Source organism: Oncorhynchus masou, chromosome 27, assembly GCF_036934945.1.
Source record: "Oncorhynchus masou masou isolate Uvic2021 chromosome 27, UVic_Omas_1.1, whole genome shotgun sequence".
NCBI classification, from domain to species: domain Eukaryota; kingdom Metazoa; phylum Chordata; class Actinopteri; order Salmoniformes; family Salmonidae; genus Oncorhynchus; species Oncorhynchus masou.
In genome coordinates, this window is record NC_088238.1 from 64102639 (window position 1) to 64118734 (window position 16096).

The following is a 16096-nucleotide window of genomic DNA, read 5'->3' on the forward strand; positions in this document are numbered from 1 at the left end:
ACAACCTGGTCTAGAGAGACACTACAACCTGGTCTAGAGAGACACCACAGAGACACTACAACCTGGTCTAGAGAGACACTACAACCTGGTCTAGAGAGACACCACAGAGACACTACAACCTGGTCTAGAGAGACAAGAGAGGAGAGAAGCCAAACCCTCTCTCTCTCTCGCTCTCTCTCTCGTCAGAACAGAACAATGTATGTTGTGTGGCCTGTGTTTGAACTCAGTGTCACAATGGTCACCTCAGTCCCCCCGGACACACACACCAACCTTTTCACATGCCTGCTGTAGTTCTGTTAACATCACTAGCTCTGTCTCTCTTATAGTAACCATAGTAAATGCGTATAACACCAGCCAATAGCAAGGCAATAACATGACTACCATGTGACTAAACCTGCTGTGGAACTCTGGGTAGTGTAGTGTGACAGTGTGACCAGACTGGGATACTGTCAGTGTATTTATCTGACTGTCGTCGTGTTCATGTTCTAGAACTGACAGGGTCAACAGGAATGTTCTAGAACTGACAGGGTCAACTGGAATGTTCTAGAACTGACAGGGTCAACAGGAATGTTCTAGAACTCTGTTGATTACTAGAATATACATGACTGATTCTAGTCCAGTGTTCTGCAGGACCAGAATAAATGTTTATATCCGGAGTGTTTCAGAGCACCTCGCCAGTTTGATCTTCAGATGCTGCAGTTCACCAGAGAAGAACTCAGAACCAACGTGTCTGTGTTCAACTACAGCTCATATTGTCCTCAAGCCATGGATACACTACAAGACATTTACAATCCTAACGCCAGAAAAACTCACATTTAAGGATCACCGTTCATTACGTCTTGAGTCTTGTTTCCTAACAGTGTGCTGTGCTCATTTAACAACATGGCTAACACAAGGGATCACACGTCAAGGTTCTGTGATCTTCTAGCTAGTGTCCGTCCGTCTGGCTCTAGAAGCTCTGGACAGAAGGAGAGTTTTGTATTTCTAACATGGAGGAACAGAGGGAGTTTTACTGAAGAGAACACCCATGACGTCACTAGGTCAGCCAGTCAGTCAACCAGTTAGCCAGCCAGCCTGTCAGTTAGCCAGTCAATCAGTAAACCAGTTAGCCAGCCAGCCAGTCAGTCAGTAAACCAGTTAGCCAGCCAGCCTGTCAGTTAGCCAGCCAGTCAGTCAGTCAACCAGTTAGCCAGCCGGCCTGTCAGTTAGCCAGTCAATCAGTAAACCAGTTAGCCAGCCAGCCAGTCAGTCAGTAAACCAGTTAGCCAGCCAGCCTGTCAGTTAGCCAGCCAGTCAGTCAGTCAACCAGTTAGCCAGCCGGCCTGTCAGTTAGTCAGTCAATCAGTAAGCCAGGCAGCCAGCCAGTCAGTCAGTAAACCAGCCAGCCAGTCAGTTAGTCAGTCAGTCAGTCAGTTAGCCAATAAACCAGTAAATTAGCCAGTCAGTAAAAAAAACAGTAAACCAGTCAGTCAGTAAACCAGCCAGTCAGTAAACCAGTCAGTCAGTAAAGCAGCCAGTCAGTAAACCAGTCTACCAGCCAGTCAGTCAGTAAACCAGTCTGCCAGCCAGTCAGTCAGTAAACCAGTTAGTCAGTAAATGAGTCTACCAGCCAGTCAGTCAGTAAACTAGTCTACCAGCCGGTCAGTCAGTATACCAGTCTGCCAGCCAGTCAGTCAGTAAACCAGTCTGCCAGCCGGTCAGTCAGTATACCAGTCTGCCAGCCGGTCAGTCAGTAAACCAGTCTGCCAGCCAGTCAGTCAGTAAACCAGTCTACCAGCCGGTCAGTCAGTAAACCAGTCTGCCAGCCGGTCAGTCAGTATACCAGTCTGCCAGCCGGTCAGTCAGTAAACCAGTCAGTCAGTAAACCAGTCTGCCAGCCGGTCAGTCAGTAAACTAGTCTGCCGGCCGGTCAGTCAGTAAACCAGTCAGTCAGTAAACCAGTCTACCAGCCGGTCAGTCAGTAAACCAGTCTGCCAGCCGGTCAGTCAGTAAACCAGTCTGCCAGCCGGTCAGTCAGTAAACCAGTCTGCCAGCCGGTCAGTCAGTAAACCAGTCTGCCAGCCGGTCAGTCAGTATACCAGTCTGCCAACCAGTCAGTCAGTAAACCAGTCTGCCAGCCGGTCAGTCAGTATACCAGTCTGCCAGCCGGTCAGTCAGTAAACCAGTCTGCCAGCCGGTCAGTCAGTAAACCAGTCTGCCAGCCGGTCAGTCAGTATACCAGTCTGCCAACCAGTCAGTCAGTAAACCAGTCTGCCAGCCGGTCAGTCAGTAAACTAGTCTGCCGGCCGGTCAGTCAGTATACCAGCCAGTCAGTAAACTAGTCTGCCGGCCGGTCAGTCAGTATACCAGTTCTGCCAGCCAGTCAGTCAGTAAACCAGTCTGCCAGCCGGTCAGTCAGTAAACTAGTCTGCCAGTCGGTCAGTCAGTAAACTAGTCTGCCAGTCGGTCAGTCAGTATACCAGTCTGCCAGCCAGTCAGTCAGTAAACTAGTCAGCCAGCCGGTCAGTCAGTAAACCAGTCAGTCAGTAAACCAGTCTGCCAGCCAGTCAGTCAGTCAGTATACCAGTCAGTCAGTAAACCAGTCTGCCAGCCAGCCAGTCAGTCAGTATACCAGTCAGTCAGTAAACCAGTCTGCCAGCCAGTCAGTCAGTAAACCAGTCTGCCAGCCGGTCAGTCAGTAAACCAGTCAGTCAGTAAACCAGTCTGCCAGCCGGTCAGTCAGTATACCAGTCAGTCAGTAAACTAGTTTGCCAGCCGGTCAGTCAATAATCTAATCTGCCAGCCGGTCAGTCAGTAAACCAGTCAGCCAGTAAACCAGTCTGCCAGTCGGTCAGTCAGTATTCGGCCAACATGTTCCAGTTACTCCCTACTCACATACAGTATATACAGTAGGTATGCATCCCAAATCACACTCTATTCCCTTAATAGTGCACTACTTTATGTTCTTAGGGCCTCTGGTCAGAAGTAGTGCACTATGGGGATTAGGTTTCCATTCGGGCCATTCCTCTACAGTTTAAACCCAGAGACATGTCCAGGCATACAGACATACTGTAGTTCTAGGAGAGAGTGTAGCAGTGTTCGTTGAGGAACTACAGATCCCAGCATGTCCTCTGTGACCAGACTGTGGGAATGTGAGTCGATGACAGCGGATCATGAGGAACACTGAGACTTTATGAATATCATATGGTGTTCTGATTTTGTTGTTATTATTGTTGTTATTGTTGTTTACAACATATGATGTTGTTCCCCAGGAGTTCACAGTATCATATCTCCATGGAAACTGTCCTTGTGGATTTTACGGAGCCTGCCTCATCCTAGTCTGGTCCCAGATCTATTGAACACAAACAGTTAGCTAGACACACAACCGGTCTAGAACCGGGATCATCCAGCTTGTACAGTTGGGCCCACATTTCCCTCTCAGAGTCACTTAAAGGACCAGTCTCTGATTTAAAGGGCCCACCTGGAATTCAAAGGGCCAGTCTGTGATTTAAAGGACCCATCTGGGATTTAAAGGGCCAGTCTGGAATTTAAAGAGCCGGTCTGTGATTTAAAGGGCCAGTCTGGAATTTAAAGAGCCGGTCTGTGATTTAAAGGGCCAGTCTGGAATTTAAAGAGCCGGTCTGTGATTTAAAGGGCCAGTCTGGAATTTAAAGAGCCGGTCTGTGATTTAAAGGGCCAGTCTGGGATTTAAAGGGCCAGTTTGGGATTTAAAGAGCCGGTCTGTGATTTAAAGGGCCCATCTGGGATTCAATGGGCCAGTCTGGGATTTAAAGGGCCAGTCTGGGATTTAAAGGGCCAGTTTGGGATTTAATGGGCCGGTCAGTGATTCAAAGGGCCCATCTGGGATTCAAAGGGCCCATCTGGGATTCAAAGGGCCAATATGGGACTAAAATGACCACTCCTGTGGTATGGTTTGTCGAACAAACAAACAGAGGTGTTGTTAGTACAGTCTGCTCCCAGACCAGTTGTTACTATAGATCTCTGTTGATTAGGGAGTAACCCTCTGTGTCTGTCTGTGTCCTAAATCAGCCTGTCTATATACTGTACGTCTGCCTGATAATAAATATCTAAACTATAACTCCCATCAGTACTCTCTGTGATGGTTAAATGGAACCATATAGATATATGTCATTAGGTTAGATAGATCTTCATTTATTGATTTGATTATGGACATGTACATTTAAAACATTGAATTAAAACATTGAATTACCAAGAGTCAGATGCATTGCATGCTCCCCTCCCTCTTCCCCTCTCCCCTCTCACCCTCAGTCCCCCCTCTCAAGTATCTCACCCCCTCCCCCTCAGTCCCTCTCCCCTCCCCCTCGGCCCCTCAGTATCTCATCCCCCCCTCTCAGTCACTCCCCCCAGTCTTTCCCCCTTCCCCCTCAATCCATCCAACACTCCCCCTAACCCCCCATCCTCAGTATCTCACCCCCTCAGTCCCTCCCTCTCAGTATCTCACCCCCTCCCCCTCAGTCCCTCTCCCCTCCCCCTCGGCCCCTCAGTATCTCACCCCCTCTCAGTCACTCCCCCAGTCTTTCCCCCTTCCCCTCAATCCATCCAACACTCCCCCTAACCCCCCATCCTCAGTATCTCCCCCTCAGTCTCCCCCATCTCAGTCTCTCCCCCTCCCTCTCAGTCCACCCCCTCAGTGTCTCCCCCTCAGTCCCTCCCCCTCAGTCTTTTCCCCTTCCCTCTCAATCCTTCCACCACACCCCCTCCCCCTCCCTCTCCCCCTCACCCCCTCCCAGCCTGGTCTAGGTGTAACAGTGAGGGTGTATCTGAGTGGCTGTAGCACCACCCCTAGGCGCCCCTCCAGGTCGGGTAGAGGGACCCCAGGGGCGGGGCTGAAGCTGAACCTCTGCAGCAGACCACTCACAAACAGGAACAGCTCCAGCCTGGCCAGTGATTCGCCCACGCAGACCCGAGGCCCTGCCCCAAACGGCATGAAACAGGAAGGAGTGAAGCGCTGGCCCTTGTCATCTAGGAAACGCTCTGGGGAGGGAGAAGGGATTGGTGTGTTATTTTCAACTGTGTGTGTGTGTGTGTGAGCGTGTGTGTGTGTGTGAGGGTGTGTGTGTGAGCGTGTGTGTGTGTGTGAGCGTGTGTGTGTGAGCGTGTGTGTGTGAGCGTGTGTGTGTGAGCATGTGTGTGTGAGCATGTGTGTGTGAGCGTGTGTGTGTGAGTGTGTGAGCGTGTGTGTGTGAGCATGTGTGTGTGAGCATGTGTGTGTGAGCATGTGTGTGTGTGTGAGCATGTGTGTGTGTGTGAGCGTGTGTGTGTGCGCGTGTGTGTGTGAGCATGTGTGTGTGAGCATGTGTGTGTGAGCGTGTGTGTGTGTGTGAGCATGTGTGTGTGTGAGCATGTGTGTGTGTGAGCGTGTGTGTGTGTGAGCATGTGTGTGTGTGTGTGTGTGTGTGTGTGTGTGTGAGCGTGTGTGTGTGAGCATGTGTGTGTGAGCGTGTGTGTGTGAGCGTGTGTCTGTGAGGATCTATCTCACCTGGTCTGAAGTCCTCTGGCTGGTCCCAGTGTTCCGGGTCGTGGTGTATGGCCCACATGTTCACCAGTACACGGCTTCCCTTACAGATGGAATGACCGCCGATACTGGGGAGGACAGAGAGACTGGCCATGTCCAAAAACCGGTACTTGAACTCTACATAATAGGCATTTTGGGTATGCGAAAATATACATTTTATAGTATGTGAAAGTTTGAAAATGTAGTATGCTTTAGATCGCTTTAGTACGCTTTAGTACACTGTAATATGTTGCAGTGTGCTGTAGTATGCTTTAGTATCCTGAGTGTGCTGTAGTGTGCTGTAGTGTGCTGTAGTGTGCTGTAGTGTGCTGTAGTATGCTGTAGTGTGCTGTAGTGTGCTGTAGTATGCTGCAGTATGCTGTAGTATGCTGTAGTATGCTGCAGTGTGCTGTAGTGTGCTGTAGTATGCTGCAGTGTGCTGTAGTATGCTGTAGTGTGCTGTAGTGTGCTGTAGTGTGCTGTAGTATGCTGTAGTGTGCTGCAGTGTGCTGTAGTGTGCTGTAGTATGCTGCAGTGTGCTGTAGTATGCTGTAGTGTGCTGTATTATGCTGTAGGGTTAGGGTTAGGTGTGTTAGTCACAACTTGCAGACCTGTTTTCGAGTTGCTGTGCTGTGCGTTTTGTTGCCAACCTATTTTGCTACCTGACAATTTTACGGTTTTTACTTTTTAATTACTGTTGTTATACACACACACACATATATATATATATATATATATATATATATATATATATTTTTCCACCCACAACTTTTTCACTCCGGACGCTTTATCTGGACACGATTCGTCAGGACCTCCAACACCCGAAGCTAAGTAGTAACATTAACATGATGCCTTCTAATTGCAGTCGCTGTACTCGCCTTACGGCGAGGATAGCTGTGCTACAAGCCCGGCTTCAGACGCAATCGTTAGGCAAGGGTAATTTCAGTGTAGGAAAGGATGAAACAGCGTCTGTGCCACCAGCAAGTACAGATAGTAGTATAAATCCCCTGGCACAGTCCCCGCAGCCGGACAACTTTCTCACGGTTTCTGGAAGGAAATGCTGTAGGAACGCTCAACCGGTGTCGCTCATTCAGCCGACAGAAACTTTCAACCGGTTTTCCCCATTAAGTAGCGAGTCGGAGTCAGAGGCCGAGCCTTCTCTGGTCTATACTCCTCCCGTTACGGGGTCTGAGACGCCGAAGCTTCCCACCATTAGCTCTGACAAATTGAAAACTCTAGTCATTGGCGACTCCATTACCCGCAGTATTAGACTTAAAACGAATCATCCAGCGATCATACACTGTTTACCGGGGGCAGGGCTACCGACGTTAAGGCTAATCTGAAGATGGTGCTGGCTAAAGCTAAAACTGGCGAGTGTAGAGAGTATAGAGATATTGTTATCCACGTCGGCACCAACGATGTTAGGATGAAACAGTCAGAGATCACCAAGCGCAACATAGCTTCTGCGTGTAAATCAGCTAGAAAGATGTGTCGGCATCGAGTAATTGTCTCTGGCCCCCTCCCAGTTAGGGGGAGTGATGAGCTCTACAGCAGAGTCTCACAACTCAATCGCTGGTTGAAAACTGTTTTCTGCCCCTCCGAAAAGTTAGAATTTGTAGATAATTGGCCCTCTTTTTGGGACTCACCCACAAACAGGACCAAGCCTGACCTGCTGAGGAGTGACGGACTCCATCCAAGCTGGAGGGGTGCTCTCATCTTATCTACCAACATAGACAGGGCTCTAACTCCTCTAGCTCCACAATGAAATAGGGTGCAGGCCAGGCAGCAGGCTGTTAGCCAGCCTGCCAGCATAGTGGAGTCTGCCACTAGCATAGTCAGTGTAGTCAGCTCAGCTATCACCATTGAGACCGTGTCTGTGCCTCGACCTAGGTTGCGCAAAACTAAACATGGCGGTGTTCGCCTTAGCAATCTCACTAGGATAAAGACCACCTCCATTCCTGTCATTATTGAAAGAGATCATGATACCTCACATCTCAAAATAGGGCTACTTAATGTTAGATCCCTTACTTCAAAGGCAATTATAGTCAATGAACTAATCACTGATCATAATCTTGATGTGATTGGCCTGACTGAAACATGGCTTAAGCCTGATGAATTTACTGTGTTAAATGAGGCCTCACCTCCTGGCTACACTAGTGACCATATCCCCCGTGCATCCCGCAAAGGCGGAGGTGTTGCTAACATTTACGATAGCAAATTTCAATTTACAAAAAAAAAAAAGACGTTTTCGTCTTTTGAGCTTCTAGTCATGAAATCTATGCAGCCTACTCAATCACTTTTTATAGCTACTGTTTACAGGCCTCCTGGGTCATATACAGCGTTCCTCACTGAGTTCCCTGAATTCCTATCGGACCTTGTAGTCATAGCAGATAATATTCTAATCTTTGGTGACTTTAATATTCACATGGAAAAGTCCACAGACCCACTCCAAAAGGCTTTCGGAGCCATCATCGACTCAGTGGGTTTTGTCCAACATGTCTCTGGACCCACTCACTGTCACAGTCATACGCTGGACCTAGTTTTGTCCCATGGAATAAATGTTGTGGATCTTAATGTTTTTCCTCATAATCCAGGACTATCGGACCACCATTTTATTACGTTTGCAATTGCAACAAATAATCTGCTCAGACCCCAACCAAGGAACATCAAAAGTCGTGCTATAAATTCACAGACAACACAAAGATTCCTTGATGTCCTTCCAGATTCCCTCTGTCTACCCAATGACACCAGAGGACAAAAATCAGTTAACCACCTAACTGAGGAACTCAATTTAACCTTGCGCAATACCCTAGATGCAGTTGCACCCCTAAAAACTAAAAACATTTCTCATAAGAAACTAGCTCCCTGGTACACAGAAAATACCCGAGCTCTGAAGCAAGCTTCCAGAAAATTGGAACGGAAATGGCGCCACACCAAACTGGAAGTCTTCCGTCTAGCTTGGAAAGACAGTACCGTGCAGTACCGAAGAGCCCTTACTGCTGCTCGATCATCCTATTTTTCTAACTTAATTGAGGACAATAAGAACAATCCAAAATTCCTTTTTGATACGGTCGCAAAGCTAACTAAAAAGCAGCATTCCCCAAGAGAGGATGACTTTCACTTTAGCAGTGATAAATTCATGAACTTCTTTGAGGAAAAAAATTATGATTATTAGAAAGCAAATTACAGACTCCTCTTTAAATCTGCGTATTCCTTCAAAGCTCAGTTGTCCTGAGTCTGCACAACTCTGCGTGGACCTAGGATCAAGAGAGACGCTCAAGTGTTTTAGTACTATATCTCTTGACACAATGATGAAAATAATCATGGCCTCTAAACCTTCAAGCTGCTTACTGGACCCTATTCCAACTAAACTACTGAAAGAACTGCTTCCTGTGCTTGGCCCTCCTATGTTGAACATAATAAACGGCTCTCTATCCACCGGATGTGTACCAAACTCACTAAAAGTGGCAGTAATAAAGCCTCTCTTGAAAAAGCCAAACCTTGACCCAGAAAATATAAAAAACTATCGGCCTATATCGAATCTTCCATTCCTCTCAAAAATCTTAGAAAAGGCTGTTGCTCAGCAACTCACTGCCTTCCTGAAGACAAACAATGTATATGAAATGCTTCAGTCTGGTTTTAGACCCCATCATAGCACTGAGACGGCACTTGTGAAGGTGGTAAATGACATTTTAATGGCATCGGACCGAGGCTCTGCATCTGTCCTCGTGCTCCTAGACCTTAGTGCTGCTTTTGATACCATCGATCACCACATTCTTTTGGAGAGATTGGAAACCCAAATTGGTCTACACGGACAAGTTCTGGCCTGGTTTAGATCTTATCTGTCGGAAAGATATCAGTTTGTCTCTGTGGATGGTTTGTCCTCTGACAAATCAACTGTAAATTTCGGTGTTCCTCAAGGTTCCGTTTTAGGACCGCTGTTGTTTTCACTATATATTTTACCTCTTGGGGATGTTATTCGAAAACATAATGTTAACTTTCACTGCTATGCGGATGATACACAGCTGTACATTTCAATGAAACATGGTGAAGCCCCAAAATTGCCCTCGCTAGAAGCATGTGTTTCAGACATAAGGAAGTGGATGGCAGCAAACTTTCTACTTTTAAACTCGGATAAAACAGAGATGCTTGTTCTAGGTCCCAAGAAACAAAGAGATCTTCTGTTGAATCTGACAATTAATCTTAATGGTTGTACAGTCATCTCAAATAAAACTGTGAAGGACCTCGGCGTTACTCTGGACCCTGATCTCTCTTTTGAAGAACATATCAAGACCATTTCAAGGACAGCTTTTTTCCATCTACGTAACATTGCAAAAATCAGAAACTTTCTGTCCAAAAATGATGCAGAAAAATTCATCCATGCTTTTGTCACTTCTAGGTTAGACTACTGCAATGCTCTACTTTCCGGCTACCCGGATAAAGCACTAAATAAACTTCAGTTAGTGCTAAATACGGCTGCTAGAATCCTGACTAGAACCAAAAAATTTGATCATATTACTCCAGTGCTAGCCTCCCTACACTGGCTTCCTGTCAAAGCAAGGGCTGATTTCAAGGTTTTACTGCTAACCTACAAAGCATTGCATGGGCTTGCTCCTACCTATCTCTCTGATTTGGTCCTGCCGTACATACCTACACGTACGCTACGGTCACAAGACGCAGGCCTCCTAATTGTCCCTAGAATTTCTAAGCAAACAGCTGGAGGCAGGGCTTTCTCCTATAGAGCTCCATTTTTATGGAACGGTCTGCCTACCCATGTCAGAGACGCAAACTCGGTCTCAACCTTTAAGTCTTTACTGAAGACTCATCTCTTCAGTGGGTCATATGATTGAGTGTAGTCTGGCCCAGGAGTGGGAAGGTGAACGGAAAGGCTCTGGAGCAACGAACCACCCTTGCTGTCTCTGCCTGGCCGGTTCCCCTCTTTCCACTGGGATTCTCTGCCTCTAACCCTATTACAGGGGCTGAGTCACTGGCTTGCTGGGGCTCTCTCATGCCGTCCCTGGAGGGGGTGCGTCACCTGAGTGGGTTGATTCACTGATGTGGTCATCCTGTCTGGGTTGGCGCCCCCCCCCTTGGGTTGTGCCGTGGCGGAGATCTTTGCGGGCTATACTCAGCTTTGTCTCAGGATGGTAAGTTGGTGGTTGAAGATATCCCTCCAGTGGTGTGGGGGCTGTGCTTTGGCAAAGTGGGTGGGGTTATATCCTTCCTGTTTGGCCCTGTCCGGGGTGTCCTCGGGTGGGGCCACAGTGTCTCCTGACCCCTCCTGTCTCAGCCTCCAGTATTTATGCTGCAGTAGTTTATGTGTCGGGGGCTGGGGTCAGTTTGTTATATCTGGAGTACTTCTCCTGTCCAATTCGGTGTCCTGTGTGAATCTAAGTGTGCGTTCTCTAATTCTCTCCTTCTCTCTCTCGGAGGACCTGAGCCCTAGGACCATGCCCCAGGACTACCTGACATGATGACTCCTTGCTGTCCCCAGTCCACCTGGCCGTGCTGCTGCTCCAGTTTCAACTGACCTGAGCCCTAGGACCATGCCCCAGGACTACTTGACATGATGACTCCTTGCTGTCCCCAGTCCACCTGGCCGTGCTGCTGCTCCAGTTTCAACTGTTCTGCCTTATTATTATTCGACCATGCTGGTCATTTATGAACATTTGAACATCTTGGCCATGTTCTGTTATAATCTCTACCCGGCACAGCCAGAAGAGGACTGGCCACCCCACATAGCCTGGTTCCTCTCTAGGTTTCTTCCTAGGTTTTGGCTTTTCTAGGGAGTTTTTCCTAGCCACCGTGCTTCTACACCTGCATTGCTTGCTGTTTGGGGTTTTAGGCTGGGTTTCTGTACAGCACTTTGAGATATCAGCTGATGTACGAAGGGCTATATAAATAAATTTGATTTGATTTGATTTGGTTAGTTACCTGCTGTGAGTCATGGCGGTGTGAGGGATGGGACTATAACAGGTGAGGTAGGTCAGGTGTGTTAGTTATCTGCTGTGAGTCAGAAGGGATGGGACGATAACAGGTGAGGTAGGTCAGGTGTGTACCTGCTGTGAGTCAGAAGAGATGGGACGATAACAGGTGAGGTAGGTCAGGTGTGTTAGTTACTTGCTGTGAGTCAGGGCGGTGTGAGGGATGGGACTATAACAGGTTAGGTAGGTCAGGTGTGTTAGTTACCTGCTGTGAGTCAGGGCAGTGTGAGGGATGGGACTATACAGGTAAGGTAGGTCAGGTGTGTTAGTTACCTGCTGTGAGTCAGGGCAGTGTGAGGGATGGGACTATACAGGTAAGGTAGGTCAGGTGTGTTAGTAGGTTCCTGCTGCGAGTCAGAATGGATGGGACAATAACAGGTGAGGTAGTTCAGGTGTGTTAGTTACCTGCTGTGAGTCAGGGCAGTGTGAGGGATGGAGACTATAACAGGTGAGGTAGGTCAGGTGTGTTAGTTACCTGCTGTGAGACATGGCGGTGGGAGGGATGGAGACTATAACAGGTGAGGTAGGTCAGGTGTGTTCGTTACCTGCTGTGAGTCATGGCGGTGTGAGGGATGGGGACCATAACAGGTATAGGTGGGTCAGGTGTGTTCGTTACCTGCTGTGAGTCAGGGCAGTGTGAGGGATGGGGACCATAACAGGTGAGGTAGGTCAGGTGTGTTAGTTACCTGCTGTGAGTCAGGGCGATGTGAGGGATGGGACTATAACAGGTGAGGTAGGTCAGTTGTGTTAGTTACCTGCTGTGAGTCAGGGCGGTGTGAGGGATGGGACTATAACAGGTGAGGTAGGTCAGGTGTGTTAGTTACCTGCTGTGAGTCATGGCGGTGTGAGGGATGGGGACCATAACAGGTGAGGTAAGTTAGGTGTGTTAGTTAGGTCATGACGTTGGCCTCTTTGGGTATTGCAAGCCCCATCCGCCTCTCCCTGCCTCCTTCAACTAGGTTGCTGTGGTCAGAGAGGTCGTAAATTCCTGAGAAGACCCTGCCACATGGCCACATGGAGAGAGTATATTTTCATGGAGAACAAAGGAAATCCTTCCACCTCACAGAAATTGAGGTACGAACAAATTTCATGTTCCGGAGAAAAGTATAAAAGATCTGTGAAGAATTCAGCTACGAACTGGTCCGTATGTCACAACTTGGGAAGCTCATGGGAGACGGTGTGGCCACATTACCATAACGCTGTTTATATAACAGCCTCAGATATGAGGTTTACATCTAATTGTTGTAGAAGATGAATGAGTGAGTATGATACTGTTTGTAAAATTGTGTAATATACTTTTGGACTATTTGATGAAGAAAAACCAAATCCCCTTTTGATTTGAACTAAATCAGAGGACCGCCCCTGAGCCCAGTTAGGGTCAGACATCCTGGCCCGCCCCTGAGCCCAGTTAGGGTCAGACATCCTGGACCGCCCCTGAGCCCAGTTAGGGTCAGACATCCTGGCCCGCCCCTGAGCCCAGTTAGGGTCAGACATCCTGGACCGCCCCTGAGCCCAGTTAGGGTCAGACATCCTGGACCGCCCCTGAGCCCAGTTAGGGTCAGACATCCCGGACCGCCCCTGAGCCCAGTTAGGGTCAGACATCCCCGACCGCCCCTGAGCCCAGTTAGGATCAGACATCCTGGACCTCCCCTGAGCCCAGTTAGGGTCAGACATCCTGGACCGCCCATGAGCCCAGTTAGGGTCAGACATCCTGGGACAGCCCCTGAGCCCAGTTAGGGTCAGACATCCTGGGACAGCCCCTGAGCCCAGATAGGGTCAGACATCCTGGACCGCCCCTGAGCCCAGTTAGGGTCAGACATCCTGGACCACCACTGAGCCCAGTTAGGGTCAGACATCCTGGCCCGCCCCTGAGCCCAGTTAAGATCAGACATCCTGGACCTCCCCTGAGCCCAGTTAGGGTCAGACATCCTGGACCGCCCCTGAGCCCAGTTAGGGTCAGACATCCTGGACAGCCCCTGAGCCCAGTTAGGGTCAGACATCCCGGACAGCCCCTGAGCCCATTTAGGGTCAGACATCCTGGCCCGCCCCTGAGCCCAGTTAGGGTCAGACATCCTGGACCGCCCCTGAGCCCAGTTAGGGTCAGACATCCTGGCCCGCCCCTGAGCCCAGTTAGGGTCAGACATCCTGGCCCGCCCCTGAGCCCAGTTAGGGTCAGACATCCTGGACCGCCCCTGAGCCCAGTTAGGGTCAGACATCCTGGACCGCCCCTGAGCCCAGTTAGGGTCAGACATCCCGGACAGCCCCTGAGCCCAGTTAGGGTCAGACATCCCCGACCGCCCCTGAGCCCAGTTAGGATCAGACATCCTGGACCTCCCCTGAGCCCAGTTAGGGTCAGACATCCTGGACCGCCCCTGAGCCAAGTTAGGGTCAGACATCCTGGACCACCCCTGAGCCCAGTTAGGATCAGACATCCTGGACAGCCCCTGAGCCCAGTTAGGGTCAGACATCCTGGACCACCCCTGAGCCCAGTTAGGGTCAGACATCCCGGACAGCCCCTGAGCCCAGTTAGGGTCAGACATCCTGGACAGCCCCTGAGCCCAGTTAGGGTCAGACATCCTGGGACAGCCCCTGAGCCCAGTTAGGGTCAGACATCCTGGACAGCCCCTGAGCCCAGTTAGGGTCAGACATCCTGGACAGCCCCTGAGCCCAGTTAGGGTCAGACATCCTGGACAGCCCCTGAGCCCAGTTAGGGTCAGACATCCTGGACCGCCCCTGAGCCCAGTTAGGGTCATACATCCTGGACCGCCCCTGAGCCCAGTTAAGGTCAGACATCCTGGACCACCCCTGAGCCCAGTTAGAATCAGACATCCTGGACAGCCCCTGAGCCCAGTTAGGGTCAGACATCCTGGACAGCCCCTGAGCCCAGTTAGGGTCAGACATCCTGGACAGCCCCTGAGCCCAGTTAGGGTCAGACATCCTGGACAGCCCCTGAGCCCAGTTAGGGTCAGGCATCCTGGACAGCCCCTGAGCCCAGTTATGGTCAGACATCCTGGACAGCCCCTGAGCCCAGTTAGGGTCAGACATCCCAGACAGCCCCTGAGCCCAGTTAGGGTCAGACATCCCGGACCGCCCCTGAGCCCAGTTAGGGTCAGACATCCTGGACAGCCCCTGAGCCCAGTTAGGGTCAGACATCCTGGACAGCCCCTGAGCCCAGTTAGGGTCAGACATCCTGGACAGCCCCTGAGCCCAGTTAGGGTCAGACATCCTGGACAGCCCCTGAGCCCAGTTAGGGTCAGGCATCCTGGACAGCCCTTGAGCCCAGTTAGGGTCAGGCATCCTGGACAGCCCTTGAGCCCAGTTAGGGTCAGGCATCCTGGACAGCCCCTGAGCCCAGTTAGGGTCAGACATCCTTTACAGCCCCTGAGCCCAGTTAGGGTCAGACATCCTGGACAGCCCCTGAGCCCAGTTAGGGTCAGACATCCTGGACCGCCCCTGAGCCCAGTTAGGGTCATACATCCTGGACCGCCCCTGAGCCCAGTTAAGGTCAGACATCCTGGACCACCCCTGAGCCCAGTTAGAATCAGACATCCTGGACAGCCCCTGAGCCCAGTTTGGGTCAGACATCCTGGACAGCCCCTGAGCCCAGTTAGGGTCAGGCATCCTGGACAGCCCCTGAGCCCAGTTAGGGTCAGACATCCTGGACCACCCCTGAGCCCAGTTAGGATCAGACATCCTGGACAGCCCCTGAGCCCAGTTAGGGTCAGACATCCTGGACAGCCCCTGAGCCCAGTTAGGGTCAGACATCCTGGACCGCCCCTGAGCCCAGTTAGGGTCAGACATCCTGGACCGCCCCTGAGTCCAGTTAGGGTCAGACATCCTGGACCGCCCCTGAGCCCAGTTAGGGTCAGACATCCTGGACAGCCCCTGAGCCCAGTTAGGGTCAGACATCCTGGACCGCCCCTGAGCCCAGTTAGGGTCAGACATCCTGGACCGCCCCTGAGCCCAGTTAGGGTCAGACATCCTGGACCGCCCCTGAAACCAGTTAGGGTCAGACATCCTGGACCGCCCCTGAGCCCAGTTAGGGTCAGACATCCTGGACCGACCCTGAGCCCAGTTAGGGTCAGACATCCTGGACCGCCCCTGAGCCCAGTTAGGGTCAGACATCCTGGACAGCCCCTGAGCCCAGTTAGGGTCAGACATCCTGGACCGCCCCTGAGCCCAGTTAGGGTCAGACATCCCGGACAGCCCCTGAGCCCAGTTAGGGTCAGACATCCCGGACCGCCCCTGAGCCCAGTTAGGGTCAGACATCCCGGACCGCCCCTGAGCCCAGTTAGGGTCAGACATCCTGGACCGCCCCTGAGCCCAGTTAGGGTCAGACATCCTGGACCGCCCCTGAGCCCAGTTAGTGTCAGACATCCCGGACAGCCCCTGAGCCCAGTTAGGGTCAGACATCCTGGACCGCCCCTGAGCCCAGTTAGGGTCAGACATCCTGGACCGCCCCTGAGTCCAGTTAGGGTCAGACATCCTGGACCGCCCCTGAGCCCAGTTAGGGTCAGACATCCTGGACCGCCCCTGAAACCAGTTAGGGTCAGACATCCTGGACCGCCCCTGAGCCCAGTTAGGGTCAGACATCCTG

The 16096-nt window shown here is 50.7% G+C and overlaps 1 protein-coding gene across 1 annotated transcript in view; it reads right to left on the reverse strand.

The window, feature by feature from the left end:
- Positions 1-645: 645 nt before the first annotated feature.
- The window catches only part of LOC135515542 (steroid 17-alpha-hydroxylase/17,20 lyase), a 52814-nt gene continuing 37363 nt past the window's right edge, over positions 646-16096 (reverse strand). The window contains exons 9-11 of the mRNA XM_064939158.1: positions 5501-5604; positions 4742-4995; positions 646-693 (exon numbers count right to left, since the gene is read on the reverse strand). Coding sequence (XP_064795230.1) covers positions 646-693; positions 4742-4995; positions 5501-5604 — 406 coding nt within the window. The remainder of the gene's footprint in view (positions 694-4741; positions 4996-5500; positions 5605-16096) is intronic.